Source organism: Nicotiana tabacum, chromosome 18 (assembly GCF_000715075.1).
Source record: "Nicotiana tabacum cultivar K326 chromosome 18, ASM71507v2, whole genome shotgun sequence".
Classification (NCBI taxonomy): domain Eukaryota; kingdom Viridiplantae; phylum Streptophyta; class Magnoliopsida; order Solanales; family Solanaceae; genus Nicotiana; species Nicotiana tabacum.
Window position 1 is genome coordinate 46,856,829 of NC_134097.1, and position 20,019 is coordinate 46,876,847.

At 37.1% G+C, this 20,019-nt stretch overlaps 1 protein-coding gene across 2 annotated transcripts in view; it reads left to right on the forward strand.

Annotated features, from left to right (window-relative positions):
* LOC107760230 (DNA ligase 4) overlaps positions 1–20,019 on the forward strand; it is a 50,502-nt gene that overhangs the window by 25,571 nt on the left and 4,912 nt on the right. The window contains exons 11-24 of one of the 2 annotated variants that reach the window (XM_075236837.1): positions 765–840; positions 3,682–3,806; positions 3,888–3,922; positions 4,018–4,076; positions 5,712–5,795; positions 6,479–6,574; positions 6,650–6,698; positions 6,962–7,049; positions 7,172–7,375; positions 7,723–7,848; positions 8,404–8,503; positions 8,609–8,714; positions 8,854–8,984; positions 9,100–9,264. In XM_075236837.1, the coding sequence (XP_075092938.1) occupies positions 765–840; positions 3,682–3,806; positions 3,888–3,922; positions 4,018–4,076; positions 5,712–5,795; positions 6,479–6,574; positions 6,650–6,698; positions 6,962–7,049; positions 7,172–7,375; positions 7,723–7,848; positions 8,404–8,503; positions 8,609–8,714; positions 8,854–8,984; positions 9,100–9,264 (1,444 nt within the window). Of the gene's footprint in view, positions 1–761; positions 841–3,681; positions 3,807–3,887; positions 3,923–4,017; positions 4,077–5,711; positions 5,796–6,478; positions 6,575–6,649; positions 6,699–6,961; positions 7,050–7,171; positions 7,376–7,722; positions 7,849–8,403; positions 8,504–8,608; positions 8,715–8,853; positions 8,985–9,099; positions 9,265–20,019 lie in introns of both variants that reach the window. The other variant, XM_075236836.1, reaches the window with a different exon arrangement.

Consider the following 20,019-nt stretch of genomic DNA (forward strand, 5'->3'; position numbering starts at 1 on the left):
TTCCTAGATTTTTCATTTTTGTACAAGCTATCTCGGGCTTCCTCTCGAGCTTTACTAATAGCTTTCTTAGCTTTTCTCTTAGCTCTCTTGTACTCTGCAAAGGTTCTCCACCTTCTGCTTTTGACAACTTCCTATAGCACTGTTTTTAGCTCTAATTCTTTGCACCTCCTCATTCCGCCACAAATATTCATGATGCCGAGGTTCTACACCTTTAGACTTACCTAACACTTTGCTTGTTACTCTTTTAATGCAACCTGACATTTCCTCCATGGAATGTTCCATCACCCTCCATGTCCCACGCTTCCTCCCTAGTTTTTCTTGAAAAGCTAACTGGTTAGCATCCTTTAATGCCGACCACTGAGTTCTCGGTTGCTTGCAAGTTGTCTCCTTCCTCACTCTCCCCTTACGATTTACAGTTTACATCCAAGACCACCAACCTATCTGGGTGGTCATCGCTTCTCCTGATATAACCTTATAGTCCTTACACGTGGTCCTATCACGCCTTCTAGTAAGAATAAGTTCCTGTTTTTTTGTAGAGTCAGCTAAGTTTTCTACTTTCACATCACAAACGTGTAGTACTCGCAGCATGATTGTACTGAAATTCCCAAATTGCTTATATGTCAGCAGGTAGGACGATGGGAAACTCCTCAAAACAAACTGCCTCTTTTATAATAGTATTAACTTCTAACCATAGTAAGTGGAAGTTGCATATATTGCTTGCTTTAGTTGTGTTCTTATTTGTTTATTGTTTGACTGCTTAGCAGGGGAGCCATGTTGGTCGATCGTTGCTCATAGTGTTGACGATGTTGATAAATTCTTTAAAGAAACTGTTGAGAACAGGTTCGCATTGTGTTTCTGTTCTAACTTTCTCGAGTCAACAACAAGACTCTTGTATTACATATAGTGGCATAAGTAATAGATTTGAAGTTAATATATTGAGCATGTTTCCATTTCGATATATATATATATATATATATATATATATATATATATATATATATGTATGTATGTATGTATGTATGTATGTATGTATGTATGTATGTATGTATGTAGTGTGTGTGTGTATTATATATGTATGTAGTGTGTGTGTGTGTGTGTGTTTGTGTGTGTATATATTATTTTTATTTCCTTGGACACACATGTAGCTGCTGATGTTCAAAGGTAAAATGTGATCTTGCTTCTTGATGTTCAAATGCATGGAAGAATTACTTGAAACTTTTAAAGAACTGATTGGAGAATAGTTTCTATGTCAAAAATTATTTTGACTAGTAGCATTGCAATTTGAGGGATTAAGGAAAATATGTGCGTCATAAAATGCAGAGAGTATGATTGTGGACGTATATTCTGGCTTCATGGCTGTGCAAAAGCCAGATTAACATCGTATTTTCAAAAGTTGTCTTTGCAAATACATTTCAAACTAATTTTGAAGCTAAAATCTTGGAAGTGTAGTATCTTGCGAATGAGAAAAGAAAAGAATGACTTTATACTCTCGTTTAGAACTAGCTTTTACTGGAAAGTTAAATGGATAGCCATCATATTTTCTGGCTGTATTTGTTTTGAATCTGATTTCCCTTCTTCAGAGAGCCTAATATATGTGATAAATTTGGTTCATTTCAGAACAAGTTTGTGAAATTACCTGATGATCTATTAACAGCTATGCTTTTAGAGATCTTATGTGCTACCTGTAGTAGCATCGCTACTGTTCAACTACTGGGTGACTGGGGAAAGGAAGATGTCACAAAAGGCGAAGATGCAGAGACAAATGCTTTTGCGCCTAACTTCCGCTCTTCGTTTCTTGTGGTTAAGAATTGGTTCTTACTGGAGTACTTGAAATTTCTTTTACCTGTAACATAGAAGTAATCAAAGTTCGGTAACTGACTGGTGATTCTAGCTACTTTTTCTTGGCAAATGAAGAGACATATAACAGAGTGCATTTGATTTTCAATCCCTTTCTAGTTTTTTCTTTAAGCTGTCACTTTGGGTGAAACGTTCTTCATTGCTGAACTCCTATTCATGCTTTTAGGATTTCTACTTACAGTGTATCATCTTTTTTTTTTTAAACGGTAACGTTTGTATATATTAAAGAGGTCTGTACATAGGTTGTACTGAAAACCATATTTACAAGTGAGCAAAAGAGAGAAGAAACTGTTCTGCAGTCCTAGCTAGATTCTAGAATTTCTAGGATTGATATAGTATCTTCTATGTAAACCTGTTTACACCAAAAACAGAAAAGCAGAACACAATTTAGTTTGATCTTTTGCACTGAGTTGCAATGTATCATCTACTTTTAATCAATGATATATCATGTTACCTTCCAAAAGAACCTACAAATTATAGTTTTAAGAGTATATGCAGATATATATGCTTTCCCTTAAGTGTCCCACATTGGTGGAAGAAATGAATTGTTGTCTCCCTATATGGTCATGGACAATTCTCACCTCATGAATTAGCTTTTGGGATTAAGTTAAGCCCAAGGTCCATGTCTTGTCATGGTATAAGAGCCAGATCCATTCTTATTCTTGATTTACCCAATGTTGAGCCCCCATGTTATGTTATCTGTGCTCCAGTGGTGTGCGGCGGAATGTTAAGTATCCCAATTAGGGATGGAAGCTGTTCTCTCCTTACATGGTCTTGGCAATCCTCAATTTATGAGTTAACTTTTGGAGTTGAATTAGGCCCAAGGTCCATTTTGTATTGGGTACAAAATAGCCAATGTTCTTGGTGGTGAAGCGTCCTTTTTCCTTTTCTTTTAGTTGTTTTGGTCCAGCCAATGTTCTTTTAGCTTTTTGAAGCATGACACTGAGGGGGTGACCACCCGACTCTTTGAACTCCAATTAACAATCAGTTCATGACCATCCATTGGAACCTCAATCATTTGTCATGCTGTCTATCCCTTGATTTTAAACAGCATGAAATAATTTCTAACTTAATATATTTGTACTGATTATGAAAGTAACATGCTTAATATATTTGTACTGATAATCAAAGTAACATGCTTTTCTCCAAAGATGAGTTAGTTTCCTTAAGAGGTGACCTCTTGGACACCTTGAAATACACATTAGGAGGTAAGGGCAACAAGTTATAGTAATATATGAACTTATCAAAAAACAAATGTTATAGTAATATATGTATATTACTACTTACTAGTGTATAATCTATATTTATGCTATCTCATTGTCCAAACCTGTTAAGTGTAGTGGTTTTCTGTCTGGTTTATTCCAGCAAAGAGTTCTGCAATGTAATTAGCTCCAAATATCATGGATCTATTTAGATTTTTCTTGATATGATTATCGGAGATTCTCAGTGGTGTTGTGCTTCTACACGAGGTTTTTAAGGGAATGTTCACTTACACGAATAAGAAGTTTTGGGTTTAGGCCTCGACCTTTTTTCTTCTTTCGTTCCTCTCTCTCTCTCTCTCTCTCTCTCTCTCTCTCTCTCTCTCTCTCTCTTTGTGATCGGATATCTAGGGCTTAAGCTTATGGGTGAGTAAACCAGAGATCTGGCCATTGGTCAAGAGTTTCGTATTATTCAGTTTCAACTACAGATATTCCCATGCCTAACGAATAATGACTAAGTTTCCTAATGATTATTTAGTGTATGAGTTTCTTATTTGATTTAATGTGAACTGTTATTCCCAGTAGTTATGTAAATTCTTATGCGTATAATTGGTGGTCTCTTCAGAGATGAAGGAATTGTTTTGAAAGACCTAACTTCAAAATGGGAACCCAGTGATCGGAGTGGAAAATGGCTAAAGTTGAAGCCTGAATATGTTCGAGCTGGCTCTGATTTGGATGTTCTTATTATTGGTTTGTATTGCTTATGGAAGGTTTCTGTTTCTGCTTTTTGTGCCAAGTATTCTCTCCAGGCTAACTTTACATTGTCAACAGGAGGCTACTATGGTTCTGGGCGCCATGGAGGAGAGGTGGAAGATTCCACCTTCTACATTACTTATTTGTTTGTCCATTTATTTGTTTATATTTTTATGAGTTAAACTCTAAATTTGCCATTGGATATTAGGTAGCTCAATTTCTGGTTGGTCTTGCAGAGCGTCCAGCTCCAAATACATATCCCCGAAGGTATATATATGTTTTTGAAAAGAAAGAGTCGCCTTATCTTGTCAAATATTTATCTCTCTTTTGAAAAATAAATTTGTTGAATTGAATGCGTGTGAAAATTTTGTCATTTCTTTTATGATTTTGTGAGTGGAACAAGAGTTTTTGAAAATTCTTTCAAAAGCACCTGGAAACGACAGCTTCAAAAAACAGTTTTGCAAATAAAGTTCCAAAAAACTTAAACAAATACCAACTTGAAGATTTATTTCACAAGTTCTGGAAAAGAGTTCATGGACGGATGTCAGATGTTACAAAGTAACTATGTCATACAAGTTTTAGTGAGGAGAGTAGTGTTTTGGTCAATTTGTGTATGCACCAATATGTACTCTAGTTGAGATGCCTATTCTTCCAATCTCTACTTTGAAATGTTTGCTATTCTTAAGTATAGCAAGTCTTTAAATTGAAAGGTTGCAAAGACTTTAAGCAAATGTTAACTTGACAATAATCTTTTGCTAATTTTTATTAGAGGGTGATATGCATTCAAAAGAAACAAAACGTGTCTAAAAGAAACAAAACGTGCCTAAAAGAAACATAAGGATTGTTTCCTTTTGCTTAGTTTTACTTTTAAAGTGTTCCACATTAGTTGAGAGAATGTGTTGTTGTCTCCTTATATAATTGGCAATCCTCATCTCATGAACTAGCTTTTGAGGTTTCTTAACATGGTATTCAACATGGTATCTGAGATAGACCCATCCATATTCTTGGTTTACCAATTTTTGGGCCCCTATGTTATATAATCCACACACTAGATGTCCATTGCTGACCGTACAACAGAGTGTTAAGTGTTCCACATTGTTTAAGAGAATGGTTGTTGTTTTCTTATATGGTCTTGGAAAATTCTCACGTTATACTAGCTTTTGTCTTTTGCGACTGAGTTAGGTCCAAGATCCATTTTATTAGCAATATATATATAGTCTGTTATCTGTTAGACTTAATTCTTCTTTCCGTCATATAACTTCTCTAAAGAATATTTTTGCTGTATACATTGGCTATTATAGTAACTGTAGTCCTATCAGTGGAGTCATTTGTTGCATCATTGTGTTAATATCATGGCTTACACCAGAGAGGAGACATAACCTATCATCTTGATCCTATTAATAAGTTTGTTTTCTTTGAACATCATTCCTGGGCTATTAATAAGCATTCTTGACAAAGTCAGGAGTAGTTGTTGATTTAATGATTGGTAATGGAATTGTATGTTGCTTGAGATTTGGCTTTTGACTGCTTCCGTAGATAAGTTAAACTTGACTTCACCACTGATGTATAGTCGGTCTTGAGTAAGTGTTATACTCTATGCTGCATCAGCTAGTTTAATTAGCCTTAAATTTCAGGAAAGGAACATTTTTTTTTGAGCATTACAGTGTTATATCTTTGAACATTGAGTTTGAAATTATATCTAGCATGGAAAGCATCATATCTATATCTGAATTTCGTTCTGTGAAGTAATTCAGTGGGATTATGAGCCTTTTCAGTTTTCTGAAAGGTTTTCAACGTCTTTTAATAGTGAAAAGAGTGTAAATCATTTGGATTAGGATGACTGATGTGTATTTCCCTATACTTCAATACTCTGTGGATTCTGATTTTTGCATAATTTTGCAGGTTCATTTCTTTTTGCAGAGTGGGCACTGGAGTTTCTGATGAGGAACGTAATACCATAGTAACTCGATTAAAGCCCTATTTCCGGCAAGAATTCCGTCGATGCAGCTTGAGTTGGATATTGTTTTCTGTTGTACCTTTTGTTCTTGCACTATCCAAGAATGCTTTTCTTGCTTGTTGCACCTTATCTAATGAAAAAATTATACTCCCTCCGTTTCAATTTAGATGAGGTAGTTTGATTCGGCACGGAGTTTAAGAAAAAGAAGAAGACTTTTGAAACTTGTGGTCTTAAAAGCTTAAGGGGTAAAAACTTTGTGGAGCCATGACATTTGTGTGGATATAAAAGCTTCTCATTAAGGGTTAAATGGATAAAATGAAGAGTTTAAAGCTGAATTATTTCCAAATTTAGAAATGTGTCATTTATTTTGGAACAGACTAAAAAGGAAAGTACCTTATCTAATTTGAAACGGAGGGAGTAGTGTTTTACTTTTGGTGACTGTCAGAGTTGCAGAGTATACCAATTTCGGTAAAAGTGCTTTTGTTTCGGTGGACTTCTGGTTGTCCACCGACATTATTATCCACTTTAATATTCTTTCAGATAAATGTTGTATAAATGTTTGAAGATTTGGAAAATAAAAAAGAGAATTTTAAATGTCTATATAACATAGTCCACCACAAAGCTGCATGGATCTTTGATTAGGTGGATTACTTTAGACAGAATACTCAGTTTGTTGCATATCGTGCTAATACTGGCGCATTCATTTTGGCAGGAAGTATGAGTACCCGAAGCAGGCACCACCAACGTTTTATCAAGTAACAAATAATGCAAAAGAGCGACCAGACGTGTGGGTTGAAAGTCCAGAGAAGTAGGCCACTTTGACGAATCTCGCAATTGGTGTTAATCATGCAATTATGTATCTGACTCCTGTGTATCATTGCAGATCCATCATTGTTTCGATTACAAGTGACATTAGAACAATAAGAACTGAGGTACAGCTGGAGTAGAAGTCTTTCCTTCCCCATTTGTTAGCAATATATGCTTATTGCTCATATGAAAGCAGTGAGAGTTGAAAGCCTGGGGAATTTGTTTTCTGTAATTTATTTTCTATTCAATTATTTACTCAATAGTTGCATGAATTGATCAATTTATGAGACGCTTGAAATCCGCATCACTCTATCTATTCCAGTATGCCTATATCTCCAACGTGATGATGAAAGTTTGATCAGTAGAATTCATTTTCTGTTCTTTCCAGGTATTTGCTGCTCCATACAGCTTGAGATTTCCACGTATTGATCGAGTGAGATATGAAAAGCCTTGGCATGAGTGTCTTGATGTGCAATGTTAGTGTCTTGTTACATTGGTTTTTGATGTGTATTTTTGCAACTTTGTCTGGTGCATTATGTTCCTTGATTCTATTCTCGTGTTCGACTTATAGCAGAATGTTTTGTTATTCCTGTCCCAGCATTTGTTGACCTGGTACATTCGAGCAATGGTACCACGCAGAGGGAGGCAGATTATGGAGTTGGGCAGGATCATGAACCAAAGGCCATTAGGTCGTCAAGAAAACGAGGGAAAAAGAATGTTTCTGCAGTTCCTTCTCATTTTGTACAGACTGACGTGTCTCACATCAAGGGTGAAACGTCAGTGTTCTCTAACATGGTGTTCTGTATCCTCATCTATGATGTCAAAGCAAAAATATACATTACTAAGCTGTCTTGTAGTTTTAACTGTAAGATGTACTTTGTAATTTTGGTCCTTTTTTTTTGCTTTAGTCTGGTCAATGGGTCATATCATACGTGATGTTTGTATCATAGAACAGAGAATTTTGTCAGTTGTTTCTTAAGTTTATTCTGCCTTAAGAATGGATGGGGGAATTAGCTTTTGTGCCTCAACTTTTAGCTCTATGTGCTTATTGCATGTTATCTGTCAGTCGTATTACATGCTAACATATATTTAAATTATTTTAAGAAATATTTGTCACCTAAGTATAATGGGTATCCTTGACGATACCAGATTTTGCTAATGTGCCTTCATCACATACACTTGATTCCATGCACAAAATGGTGGTCGAGCATGGGGGTTCTTTCTCCATGAATTTGAATAACTCAGTTACTCACTGTATAGCAGCTGAAAATAGAGGTTTCTCTCTCTCTCTCTCTCTCTCTCTCTCTCTCTCTCTCTCTCTCCCCCACCCCCCTCCTTCCAGCTGCATGCATCGTTATTTAAAGCGACTGCATTATTGCTTGAAGCGATGAAGCGAGCGGTTATCGCTTCATTGGTGAAGCCATGCTCTTTAGAGAAGTTTGTGCTTCAACAATAGAGCATAAATTGATTCCAACGAGAATCAGTCACCTCTTTGAATATCAACTTTCAGGAGTTAGATTAGTCATTAGTATCAACATTTAGTATATTTGATGTTGAAATAAGTTATTTTAGTTGAAATTTAACTTTTATTGTACTTAATTGATTGATGTTTGATATTTTATCAAATTTCATGTAAATTGTGCACTTCACTAAACAGAAGCGTGCACTTCACTTCTCTCTTTCGCTCAAGCCTCATGGAGCTTGTTGCTTTTTTTGCGCTTTTCGCTTTAGAAAACATTTGGTGTGTGGAGATAGAAAAGTTCATGTGAAAACCCATATCAGCTTTGCTCCACTATACATTACTAGGAATTATTCTTTTTGTAAAAACAGGTATCAAGTTTCAAGCTGCAAAACTTCATGGAGATGTTATTCACTGCTCTTGGCTCTTTGATTGCTGTCTGCAAAAGAGGCTCCTTCCTTTACAGCCAAAGTTAGTTTGCATTTCAGTTTTTCTCGTCTTGTTCTCTCTTCCTGTATTTGGAGTTCCATGTGATCTGCGATTCCTTTGACTTTTCTTTCTTGACTCTTACTGAAGGTATTTTCTTTTCCTTTCTGATTCAACAAAGAGAAAGTTGGAAGCAGAAGTGGATGAATATTGTGATTCTTTCTACTCTGACCTCAGCGTCAAAGACATTAGAAAGGTATAATTTGGTATAATTATCTGCTACAAAATATTATACGTATAGCTTCAGCATTAGGAGCAGTTACTGTAAATTGTTTATCAAGCAGCTGACTGCCTATCTTCTTTGATTATGTCCGTTTTATGTCTTTCTTATTCAGCTTTTGAGCGACATAGAACGCTCCGAAGACTCCAAAACTGTTGAGTACTACAAGAAAAAGTACTGTCCCAAGGATAAATGGGCTCGATTTCATGGTTGCTGCATTTACTTTTTCATTCCAGAGCAGTGTTTGTGAGAATTTCTATCTTTTCTGTTTAATTGTGGAATTAGATTCTGTATTTGGGTATCAGTATGTCGATGTGGTTGTTATTTGGTAGAGGCTTAATGGCTCTGCTTTGTGTTTCAGGAAATATTCAGATTGCAAGGCTTTAGTGGAACTCGCTACGAGAAGGATGAAAGTTGAAATTTCTGTGGGTGGTGGGAAAGTTGGTGACAATCTTTGTCATGTTACCCATGTGGTGGTCATGTCTCTACCAGACTTTGATGTAAATTTCAGTGAAGTTTTAAATAGGTAATTTACCAATCTATTTTATTTTTCAGAAAGTAAGATGATCACCTTTTATATTGAAACTTCAAAACCGGCATCCTAGTGGTTACCAACCTCTTCCATTTTGTAGACTTCGTGACTTGTAATTTTATCTCAAGTTGCAAAATAGATTTTATATCTAATAATTCTCTTGGGAAATTGTGATAGTGAATGTTGGGCTGCTAAAGTACGACATATCCACAAGATAAGTGTTGCACAAACGCAGATGATGAGATAGATGTGCGGTGGTGCAAGATTAGATAAATTAAAAATGATCACATCTGCGAGAAGGTGCATTGAGGATGAAATGAGAGAAAACCGCTTGAGATGGTTTGATCATGTCCTACATTGGCCTACAGATGACTGGTCTGTTGGTGTGAACTATGATGAGTGTAGGTGTTAAAAGGGGATGGGATGGACCTAAAATCACATGTAAGGAAGTTATCTCGAAAGACCAAAAATTCTTGGAATCAATGTAGACTTAGTGAAAGATAGGGCACAATGGAAGGAAAAAAATTTCCATATAGGTGATTTCTACTAGTTGGGATTAGGTTTTAGTTGTTAGAGAACTTCTAGTATTATTATTATTACTATTATTTATATGCTGACTTGATTGTTTTTATTTTATTAAGTATGATAATGACATGATTTGAGTTTAAATAGAGGAGGATTTATATAGCCAATCTCAACTTGTTTGGAACTGAGGCATAGTTGTTGTTGTTGTTGTTCAATAAAGGTAGTATAACCCACCTGCAGCATTAGTTAAATATGGTCCATCTACAGCAACCGTTAGACTGTGTTGGCTAATATTCTTGTCTATGAAGATTGAAGATCATTGTTTTTATTATCGAGTAGCTTTGTCACGTCCCAAATGATATATTGATTGTGAAGGTATAACACAATGTTCAGCTGGAAATATTTCATGTAAACTTCTCCATTATTAGGCATATTTCTGTTGACTGTGTATTGATATTCCCATAGGAAACTGGAGCAAAGTGGTTAAGTTATTATCCTCTTTGTGTATGTGCTAGTCAGATCAGTAGTAAGACTTGTTGAGACTTGAACCTCCATATCGTTTTGTTCAGGTTATAGGTTATACGATACATTTAAGATTTTCACGAAATTTTTAGAGCTCTAATGCGCTATATTAGTTCTTTTCACCAGATGCCAATAACTGCAAACAGTAGCTTGCCTGCATTACAGGGAGAACAAAGGAATGAGATATAATTGTGTGTCCTTCCCTAGTCCATTTGGGCAACCCCCTATCCTCTTTTGAACACAAGTCTGTGTCTATTTATATTTTTTATGTCGAATGTCTGTATTTATATTGGGACTAATTTATGGCATTAATTTCATAGATCTGGTTTTACTCCAATTTCGCTAAAGAGTAAATTGTTTCAGTTTTTTTTTTGGTGTTGTCAAATGTTCTCCACTTTCTTTACTAACCTTTTTGTTACTGTCCTATGCTTTTTGGATAGTTTCCCTTCTCCAAAGTTAATGCGATCAACCTTAAAAAAAAAGGAAAAGAATGTAGTCTGTAGCTAAATCAGTAAAATCTTTTGCTAAACCGGCTTAATGACGGATTTTAATCGATAGGTAAAACCGCCTTAGCTAAGATTTAGCGATCTTTGTTTTTAAAAGCAAAAAAAAACACAAAAGACGGATAAGATCCACGGGACTCAAAGCATATGGTGAGGAATGAAGCGCACATATTATTGAAGTGAAGTGCACAATCTACAAAAATTAAAAAAATACTAAAACATATATGAGTTTGGTATTCTAAATATGAAATTGCAATCGAATAACTAATCTCAGCATCCAAAATACAATAATGCCAATATTAAGTTGAGCTCTACAGAACGGACCACTTTCTAGCGGAACACTTTGCTCGTCATTATTTTAAGTAGACACTTCTCTAAAGCGCTTGGCTTCACGATAACACCTTGCTTCGTATTGGTTTTTTTACTCATAGCTTATCACAATCTGCTAGAGTCCGGATTTTGTCCATTGCTTTTTTTTTTAGTTGTGAATAACTGCAACTAGTGGTCGTTGAGTAACTTAAGCCTAGTATAGGACGACGAGAAATGTGATTGTCCTAGAAACTAACAAAATAATATGAAGAAGAATTCTTTCTTTTTGGCTGGTAACAAGTCCTTCGGAATACTGGAAATAAGAGGGAACTGGTATGATTTAAATGAGAGAAGAAAGAATTTTATGAGCAGGAAGAATTTTATGAGCAGGACTTCCTTTGATAGATTCAGTTTGCTGGAGCTTTGCAAGTATCTTAAATTGGCATTGAAGGAGAATAGTAAAACCTGCCGAAAATGGGAGTTTAATAGTCAACTATATTCATATTTTATACCTGAACTTTAGCGTATATGGTAGATACGTCAGAGTTGTTTCTTATAAGCGGAGGAAAATATCTATTAATATCATCCCGGAAATAGGAGAAAATTTGGGTTGGGATGATTTTACAGAAAAGATCCTTAGATTCATCGAAAAGGGGGGGAATCTACAATGACCAAAGTAATGATAAGATACAAGGCAAAAGGAAGTTTGCTCAAGTTACACAGATTAAGGGTTGGCCCAAAAATGATGTCAAAGCAGTAGAAAAAGAAGGTGTTGAAGGAAATCAATTCATAATAGACAAAAGTTCGATCAAGTCAAGGGTGTAATAATCTGCATAGCTTTTTAATTGGCTATTTCGGGGACAATACAACTGTGGCTCCCATCAAATATGAAGTCTCAGAATGAGTTTGTAGAAAATAGCAGATTCCTGCTGGAGTCTTTGTAAAGGAGCTAAATGGATGGTTTTTATTATTTGAGTGTCCTTCAAGATCTGAGCCTCTGAGGCGGAAAGGATCAAGAAGGAAAATTGGTTCTTTAAGAATTTAGAACTGAGATTGGAATGGTGGTCACCGATTTGCAACTGTTATCGTGAAAAATTCCGACCTAATCATTTGTGGGTCAAATTGGTAGGCTTGCCGATTTACTTGTGGTCTGAGAGTTTATTCAGGAAAATTGGAGATCGACTTGGGGGGTATTTGGAAGTTGATGATTATTCTAGATTTAGAACACATATGAGATGGGTAAGAGTTTGTGTTCGATTCTCCGGAAATAAATTTCCGGCAAATCTAAAATTCATAGTGGAAGATCTTACTTTCACGGTTCCGGTGTGGGTAGAATCTACAGTTTGGGTGGAGAAAAGTGGCCGGAAAATTGAAGAGTTTCGCGTGAAATCGGGATTAGTAACGCAATAATTCATTGGAAAAAGAGAGATGGTGGAGCAGAGTCCCGGGGAAGGCGGAACTTCAAAATTGGGGACGTGTACGATACACATGCACATCCTTAATAATAAGTTGAATTAAAAAAGAACTTTCAAAGGCCTCAGGTTATGGGTAATGAAGTGGAGGGAGTTGGGCCAAGTGCTAATATGAATAGAAAAAGGCCCAAAGGCCAAGTCAACAGATAAAGGGACCTTAGTATGGACAATAAAAAAGGATAATAGGCACAGTCCTTATAATCAGGTGGACCCAAGTTCTGCCCTTCATTATAATCAGAGTTACGATTGTGGCTTACGATCTTTACCAAATAAAGACCCCGCGGATATCGAGATAGTGGCTCTCGAGAAATTTCATCTTCAAAAATGTCAGGAACAAATAATCGAAAATCTTGAGGATGTGCATTATAGCGATGAAGAAGCAAAGAAATTGGAGGAAGAAAATTTAGGTCAACTAGTCAGCGAGTAGTCAGAGGACGATATGATTACTGAAGATGATAATATGGAAATTATGGGAACAAAGCTGATCGTAGTTGATGATGACGATGAATTACTAAAATACTATGATGTTTCAGCGGATAATAGTAAAGAGGAATTGATATCTGAATACGAAGTAGATGCACGTGGGGATATTTTAATGCTTCTGTGGTATGAAGGATATCTGAATACGAAGTAGATGCTTCACTATACAGATATGGAGAATTTTCATCAGTCTAAGGGGAATTCCATGGGCAATGCCGGGAAGAATTCTTGATATTCTAGCTAGCTGGAATAAAGAGGGCACACTTTCGAGAGATAAAGAGAGATGGAGAATTGTCCCAACTTGTATATGGTGGACAGTCTGGGAAGAGAGAAATCAAAGATGTTTCGAAGAGAAGTCCAACAACATCCCGAAGATAAAGATAAAATGTTTAGCTCTTTTTTATTTTTGGTGTAAAGGAAAACTTTTGGAGGATAGCGTATCCATTTTAGATGCCCTAGATTCATTGTAAGAAGAATAAGGGTGAAAAGTGTCCTTTTTTGTGTAGTTTTGTATGGGCACTTACATTGTAATTATGGGTGACTTCACAATTTTAGTGAAGTCTTTATATTAATATACAAATATGTTACCTTTTCAAAAAAAAAAAAAAAAGAAGGTGGTGTGGATTTGAAAGACAGATTGAATCAGGTGGAAGCTTCAATTTGGGTGAGGCATAATATGGTGAACTTGTGCGAACAGCTAGGGGTAAAAGGTGACCAAGATGAGGAAATTTTTTTAGAGCTCTTGATGCATATAGAAAAGAGCAAAGTGAAGAAAAAAGAGAGCTCGAGTAGTAATCCATCCCCTAGTAGATCTGAAAGAGAACTCAAATTATTGGAATTCAATATGGGGTTGAGGATGTAGAAACATGAACAAGGGTAGGGATTTGATTTGTTACACAAAATGAAGATGAATATTATATGCTGGAACATCAAGGGTCTGAATGATAAAGAAAAGAGGTGGATCGTAAGAATGCTGGTGAGGGATTGGAAAGTTGATGTCTTGTGTTTTGTGGAGACAAAGATTAAAAAAGTTAATAACTCACATATTAGAGAAATTGGTGGTAACAGATGGGTTGAATGGAGGTCTATAGAAGCTCAAGGTCGAAGTGGGGGAAGTATTATGTTCTAGGTTAAGAGGAGATGGAGATGCTTTGATGAGTTACTTGGGGAAGCATTCAGTCTCAGTTTTTCTGGAAGAAGTCAATATTGGTTTTAGAGGTCTTGTTAGTGGGGTCTATGGACCATGTGATAGAAGGGGCAGGAAGGAGTTGTGGAGAGAACTTGCTGATATAAGTGGATTGGCTTCAATGCCATGGCTATAGGTGGAGACTTTAAAGTTGTTAGATTGAGTGATGAGAGGAAGGGAAGGGCTAGAAATACAAGGTCTATGAGAGATTTTGCTAAATTTGTTGAAGATTTATCTCTTATAGATATGCCATTACATGGAGGCCAATCCACTTGGTTTAGAGGAAATAATAATAGTTGCGTTTCTAGAATTGATAGATTCTTAGCTAATGATGAGTGGGATGCACATTTCAATTTCATTAAACAGAGAATACTCCCAAGACCTATCCAATCATACTTGAGTGTGGTAACTGGAATAATGGAAAGGGCTACTTCAAATTCGAAAACATGTGGCTGGATGTGGAGAATTTGTGGAACAATGGTGGAGTTCTTATGAGGTAAAAGGAAGGCCAGATTCAACATTTGCTAAAAAACTTCAAATTCAAATATGTGGCTGGATGTGGAGAATTTTTTGGAACTAGTGGAACAATGGTGGAGTTCTTACGAGGTAAGAGGAAGACCAGATTCAGCATTTACTAAAAACCTTAAGTTGCTGAAAGAGGATATTAAGAAATGGAATAAGTATTCGGAAGAGATGAAGACAGGAAAGAAAGCACTTGGAAGATTGGAGAAGCTGGACCATCAAAAGTTTGGCGTACAAGATGTTGCTGAGTTAAAAGCTGAAAAAGAAAGTATCTACAAGGAGTTGGAGGAAATTGCAAAAGGTGAAGAAACATCTTGGAGACAAAAGCCTAGATGTCTATGGGTGAAAAAGGGAGATAAAAACACAAAATTCTTTCACAAGATGGCTAATGCACATAAAAGATTTAATACCGTTGAGAAGTTACAGATTGGGGGCAGGTTGGTTGAAGATGGTAATGAAATAAGAATCATATCCTGGCTTTTTATGAAGATCTTTTTTCAGAAAAGGAGCAGTGGAGGCCTGATTGGGAGATAAAAGAAATAGCAAAACTTACAAAGGAAGAAAAGAACTGGCTGCAAAGATCTTTCTCAATTGAAAGAAGTGGAGGCAGCAGTTAAACAACTTGAAGGAGATAAAGCACCTGGTCGTGATGGGTTTAACATATATTTCTTCAAAAAACGTTGGAGGATAGTCAAGGTGGATGTGATAAAAGTCATTGACTGGTTCTATCAAAATGTACTTCCGGAAAGAGCTTTAACGCTACTTTCGTATCTTTGATTCCTAAGAAGATAGGTGCTGAAGAAGTTAAAGATTACAGGCCAATAATTCTACTGGAAAGTATTTACAAAATTATTTCTAAGACATTAACAGAAAGATTAAAGAAGGTTATTGACAAGCTTATCTCTAATAATCAGAATGCAATCATCAAGGGGAGACAAATCATTGATGCAACATTGGTGGCAATTGAGTGTTTGGACCATTATTTAATGAACAGGAAAGCTGGAGTAATGTGTAAGTTAGATTTGGAAAAGGCATATGATCATGTTAGTTGGTCATTTCTGATGGGAATTATGAAACAAATGAATTTTGTGGGACAAATGTAATGGAGACAGTGGACTCTTGAGTTGTATTTCGACTGTTAGATTTTCTGTCCTAATTAATGGGAATCTTGAAGGTTTTTTCCAGTCTCAAAGGGGTTCGAGACAAGAATGATCCTTTGTCTCCATATCTATTTGTGATGGTTATGGAGGCTTTCAGTCATATGCTCAAAAGGGCAGAGGAAAGGGGTTGGATAAGAGGGTTCAGTATTGAAGGACATGGGAATAACAAGGTGGAAGTTTCGCATATCCTTTATGCATATGATACTTTGGTGATGTGTGAGGCGGTTAGAGATCAAAATTTTCATTTGAGGGTAATTTTACTAGCCTTTGAAGCTATCTCAGGACTGAAAGTTAATCTGTCAAAGAGTAATGTTTATGCTGTATATTCTGATGAATATATAGAAGTGGCTGGAATTTTGGGATGCCTGGTTGATAGGTTTCCTGCAGTTTATCTCGGTCTTCCTGTAGGGGCTAAGCAGAGGGATCAAGCATTGTGGCAAGAAGTGTTGGATAGGTGCGAGAAAAAATTATCTCACCTGAAGAAGAAATATTTATCTTCTGGGGGTAGGCTTACACTTGTGAGTAGTGTTCTTGATGGCATGCCAACTTAATGTCCCTTATTCCCATTCCAGTAAGTGAGAAGAAAGTTAATAGATTGAGGAGCAGCTTTTATGGGAAGGTAATTAAAAAAAAACGAAATTTCATTTAGCTAGATGGCAAGATGTGATGGTATCTAGAAAAAGGAGGAGGAATGGGAGAGAAGAATCTCAGATTGCATAATAAAAGCTTGATGTATAAACAGCTTTGGAGATACAATGAGGATTAAGTTGAGCTATGCAAGGAGGTTATCAACACTAAATTTGGCAAAGTGGACGGCTGGAATCCAAATCCTGTACTACAAGCAAGTAAAGTGACAATTGGGAAAAACACCAGTAAGTTATGGAGGGATTTTCATACAAATGTCAAGCTGGAGGTAGAGAATGGTGCAAGGATAAGATTCTGGGTAGATAAATGGATAGGCGATGAGAGACATAGAGATAAGTTCCCTATTTTATATAATCTCTCTGTGACCTTATAAAAATAAAATAAAAAAATAAACTCTCTGTGCATAAAGATTGTGTGGTTTCAGAGTGTTACTCTGAAGCTGGTTGGAATATTCAGTTTAGAAGGGATTTTAATGATCGGGATATGGATGAGATCAGTCAGTTGTTATCTATTTTAGAACCTCTCAAACTGGACAGTTCGAAGAATGACTCACAGGTGTGGCTGGCAAACAATGAAGGAATTTTTACAGTAAGTGGCTTGCTAAGTTTGAATAATTGGAAGGAGGCATGGCCCTGGAAGATGATCTGGAAGAATGAAGAACCATCAAAGATGGCATGCTTTGGCTGGGTTGCTACTAGAAATGCCTGTCTAACTCAAGATCTTCTTTAGAGGAGAGGATTTTTAATGTATAGCAGGTGTTATCTATGTGAGAGGGAAGAGAATCAACAAATCACATTCTGATTCACTGTGGTTTTGCCTGGCAGATCTGGGCTGTCGTGTTATGTTTATTTGGAGTGCACTGTGTGATGCCTAGAGTTGTGCAAAGTTTATTATCAAGCTGGCAAGCACAGAAGATTGCAGAAAGAAATTTGGAGGCAACACCTTTATGCATCTTATGTATGGGTGGCAAATGGGCTGTATTTGGGCTGGTCAAGATGGACTGACTCATTAAAATGGGTAATTGTCCAACCCTGCCCAAATTTGGGTCAAGATGGGCTAAACAATGGGTTGTAACCCAACTCACCCAAATTGACCCAAATCTTTGCAATATTCTCAACTTTTAAACAAGCATATATAAAAATTATCTTATTGTCACGACCCTAACCCCGAACCCGGTCGTGATGGCGCCTCTCGTGAAGACAAGGCCAGCCAATTAAACCCAATTCACTTTTTAAAGCAGTTAAACAATATAAAAGCAGTATAAACATGATTTAATGATAATAAGTAGCGGGAATACAACCCGACACAGCCCTAACCGGGGTGTCACAAGTCACGAGCATCTACTAGGGTATAAATACAACTGAAAGTCTGAAGTGTACAAATACAGACTAATGAAATGAAGAGAGAGAAAAGCAGTGCTGCGAACGCCGGCAGCTATCTTGCTAAACTCCGATGACTCTGCCTCCGATCAGCCAAAACCCGCTACCGGGTGTATAAATACCTGGATCTGGACATAAGGTGAAGGGAGCAAAGTGAGTACTCCAACTCAGTGAGTAATAATCATAACTAAAGCCTGAATGGTAAGAAATCACGTAAAACATATCAAGATGCTGTATAGAAGCAGTTCAAAAACCAGTAAGAAAGCAGTGAAACTATAAAAATCTCTTAAAACATCTTAGTTCAGTTTAAATTTCTTTGAAAATGATTTTTTCAACAGTTACGCAAATGAATGCAAAACAGTTAGTGCAGATAAACACAAAAATCCGCTCTTCGGGCACAAATACCATAGTGTAACAGGTAAATGACAGGTAAATATGAAAGATAAACACATAAAAGTTCGCCCCTGGGGCACAATGTCAACAACTCCGCCCCTCGGGCCATATCTCAGAGCAATATCAGCTCCTCGGGCAATCACATAGAACGGTACCAGCCCCTCGGGCAATCACATAGAACAATACCAGCCCCTCGGGCTATCACATAGAACAATATCAGCCCCTCGGGCTATATCTCACATCACAATGGGTACCCGCGCTCACTGGGGGTGTGCAGACTCCGAGAGGGACCCCTTACGGCCCAAGCAAAATATCAAGCCCAATATCAAGCCACCTCGTGGCATCATAACAGGCTCTCGGCCTCATATCAATATCAAGCCACCTCGTGACGCACAATCTTAGGCCCTCGGCCTCATTATTATAATCAGTATCTCACTGCTGCGGCGTGCAACCCGACCCAAAAGTATCCTTACAATACAGGCCCTCGACCTTACTCAGTCAAAAATCACATAAGCCACTCGGGCAACAGTAAAACATAACGCTCAGCCCAAAATATTATTTAAAATATCATTTCAAGTGTTAGAGCAGAGTAAACATGGCTGAGTTTTGAAAACAGTGGAAAATAACATGACTGAGTTCAAGTATAAAGTTAAAACAGTGAGGAAATATCAACAAAATCCCCGAAAGGTTCAAATAGCTGGCACTAGGCCCAAATATGGCTTTCAACCCAAATAATGATGATAGCAAATAGTTTTCAATCAAATACGCGGTAAAATCATCAATCGGGACGGACCAAGTCACAATCCCCAATAGTGCACGACCCCACGCTCGTCATCAAGCGTGTGCCTCACCTCAATATAGCACAACGATGTGCAATCTGGGGTTTCAAACCCTCAGAACATCATTTACAATCATTACTCACCTCGATCCGGGCCGAACTCTAGCCCGCAATGCCTCGCCCGCGCGAATCAACCTTCGGATGCTCCAAATCTAGCCACAATCAGTACATAATCATTAAAATATGCTAAGGGAGCGAAGTCCACTCGAAAATATCCAATTTAACATCAAAATCCCGAAATTGCTCAAACCCGGCCCCCCGGGCCCACGTTTCGGAATCTGACGAAACTCACAAAATCCGACAACCCATTCAACCACGAGTCCAACCATACCAAAATTTACTAAATTCCGATAACAATTCGGCCTCCAAATCTTATTTTCAAATCCCTAGGTCCAAATCCCCAATTTACACCTCAGAAACATGTAATCTAGTCGGATTATTCGATGATAATTCAATATTATGGAGTAGAAATGATCACAAGTGACTTACCTCAATATTTTCCATGATTTCTTGCTCAAAAATCGCCCCAAGCCGTGTTCTTTCACCAAAAAAAACGTCAAAATGAGCTAAAAAAACGTAATAGCTTTAATAAATCCGATTCTGGTCGCTAAAGGCTTAATTCCCGTCGCTAAAAGGTCCAATCTGGTCGCTAAAAGGGGCACACCAGATCTGATGCACCAGCAGTCTTTAATTTCACTAAAAAGACTCTAACTCCATCATACGAACTCGGAATTCGATGATTCTTGTTCCTATGAGTCACAAATAATGATACGAACATAGTCCTTCAATCGAAACTCAATTCGGAGCTCCTTTGA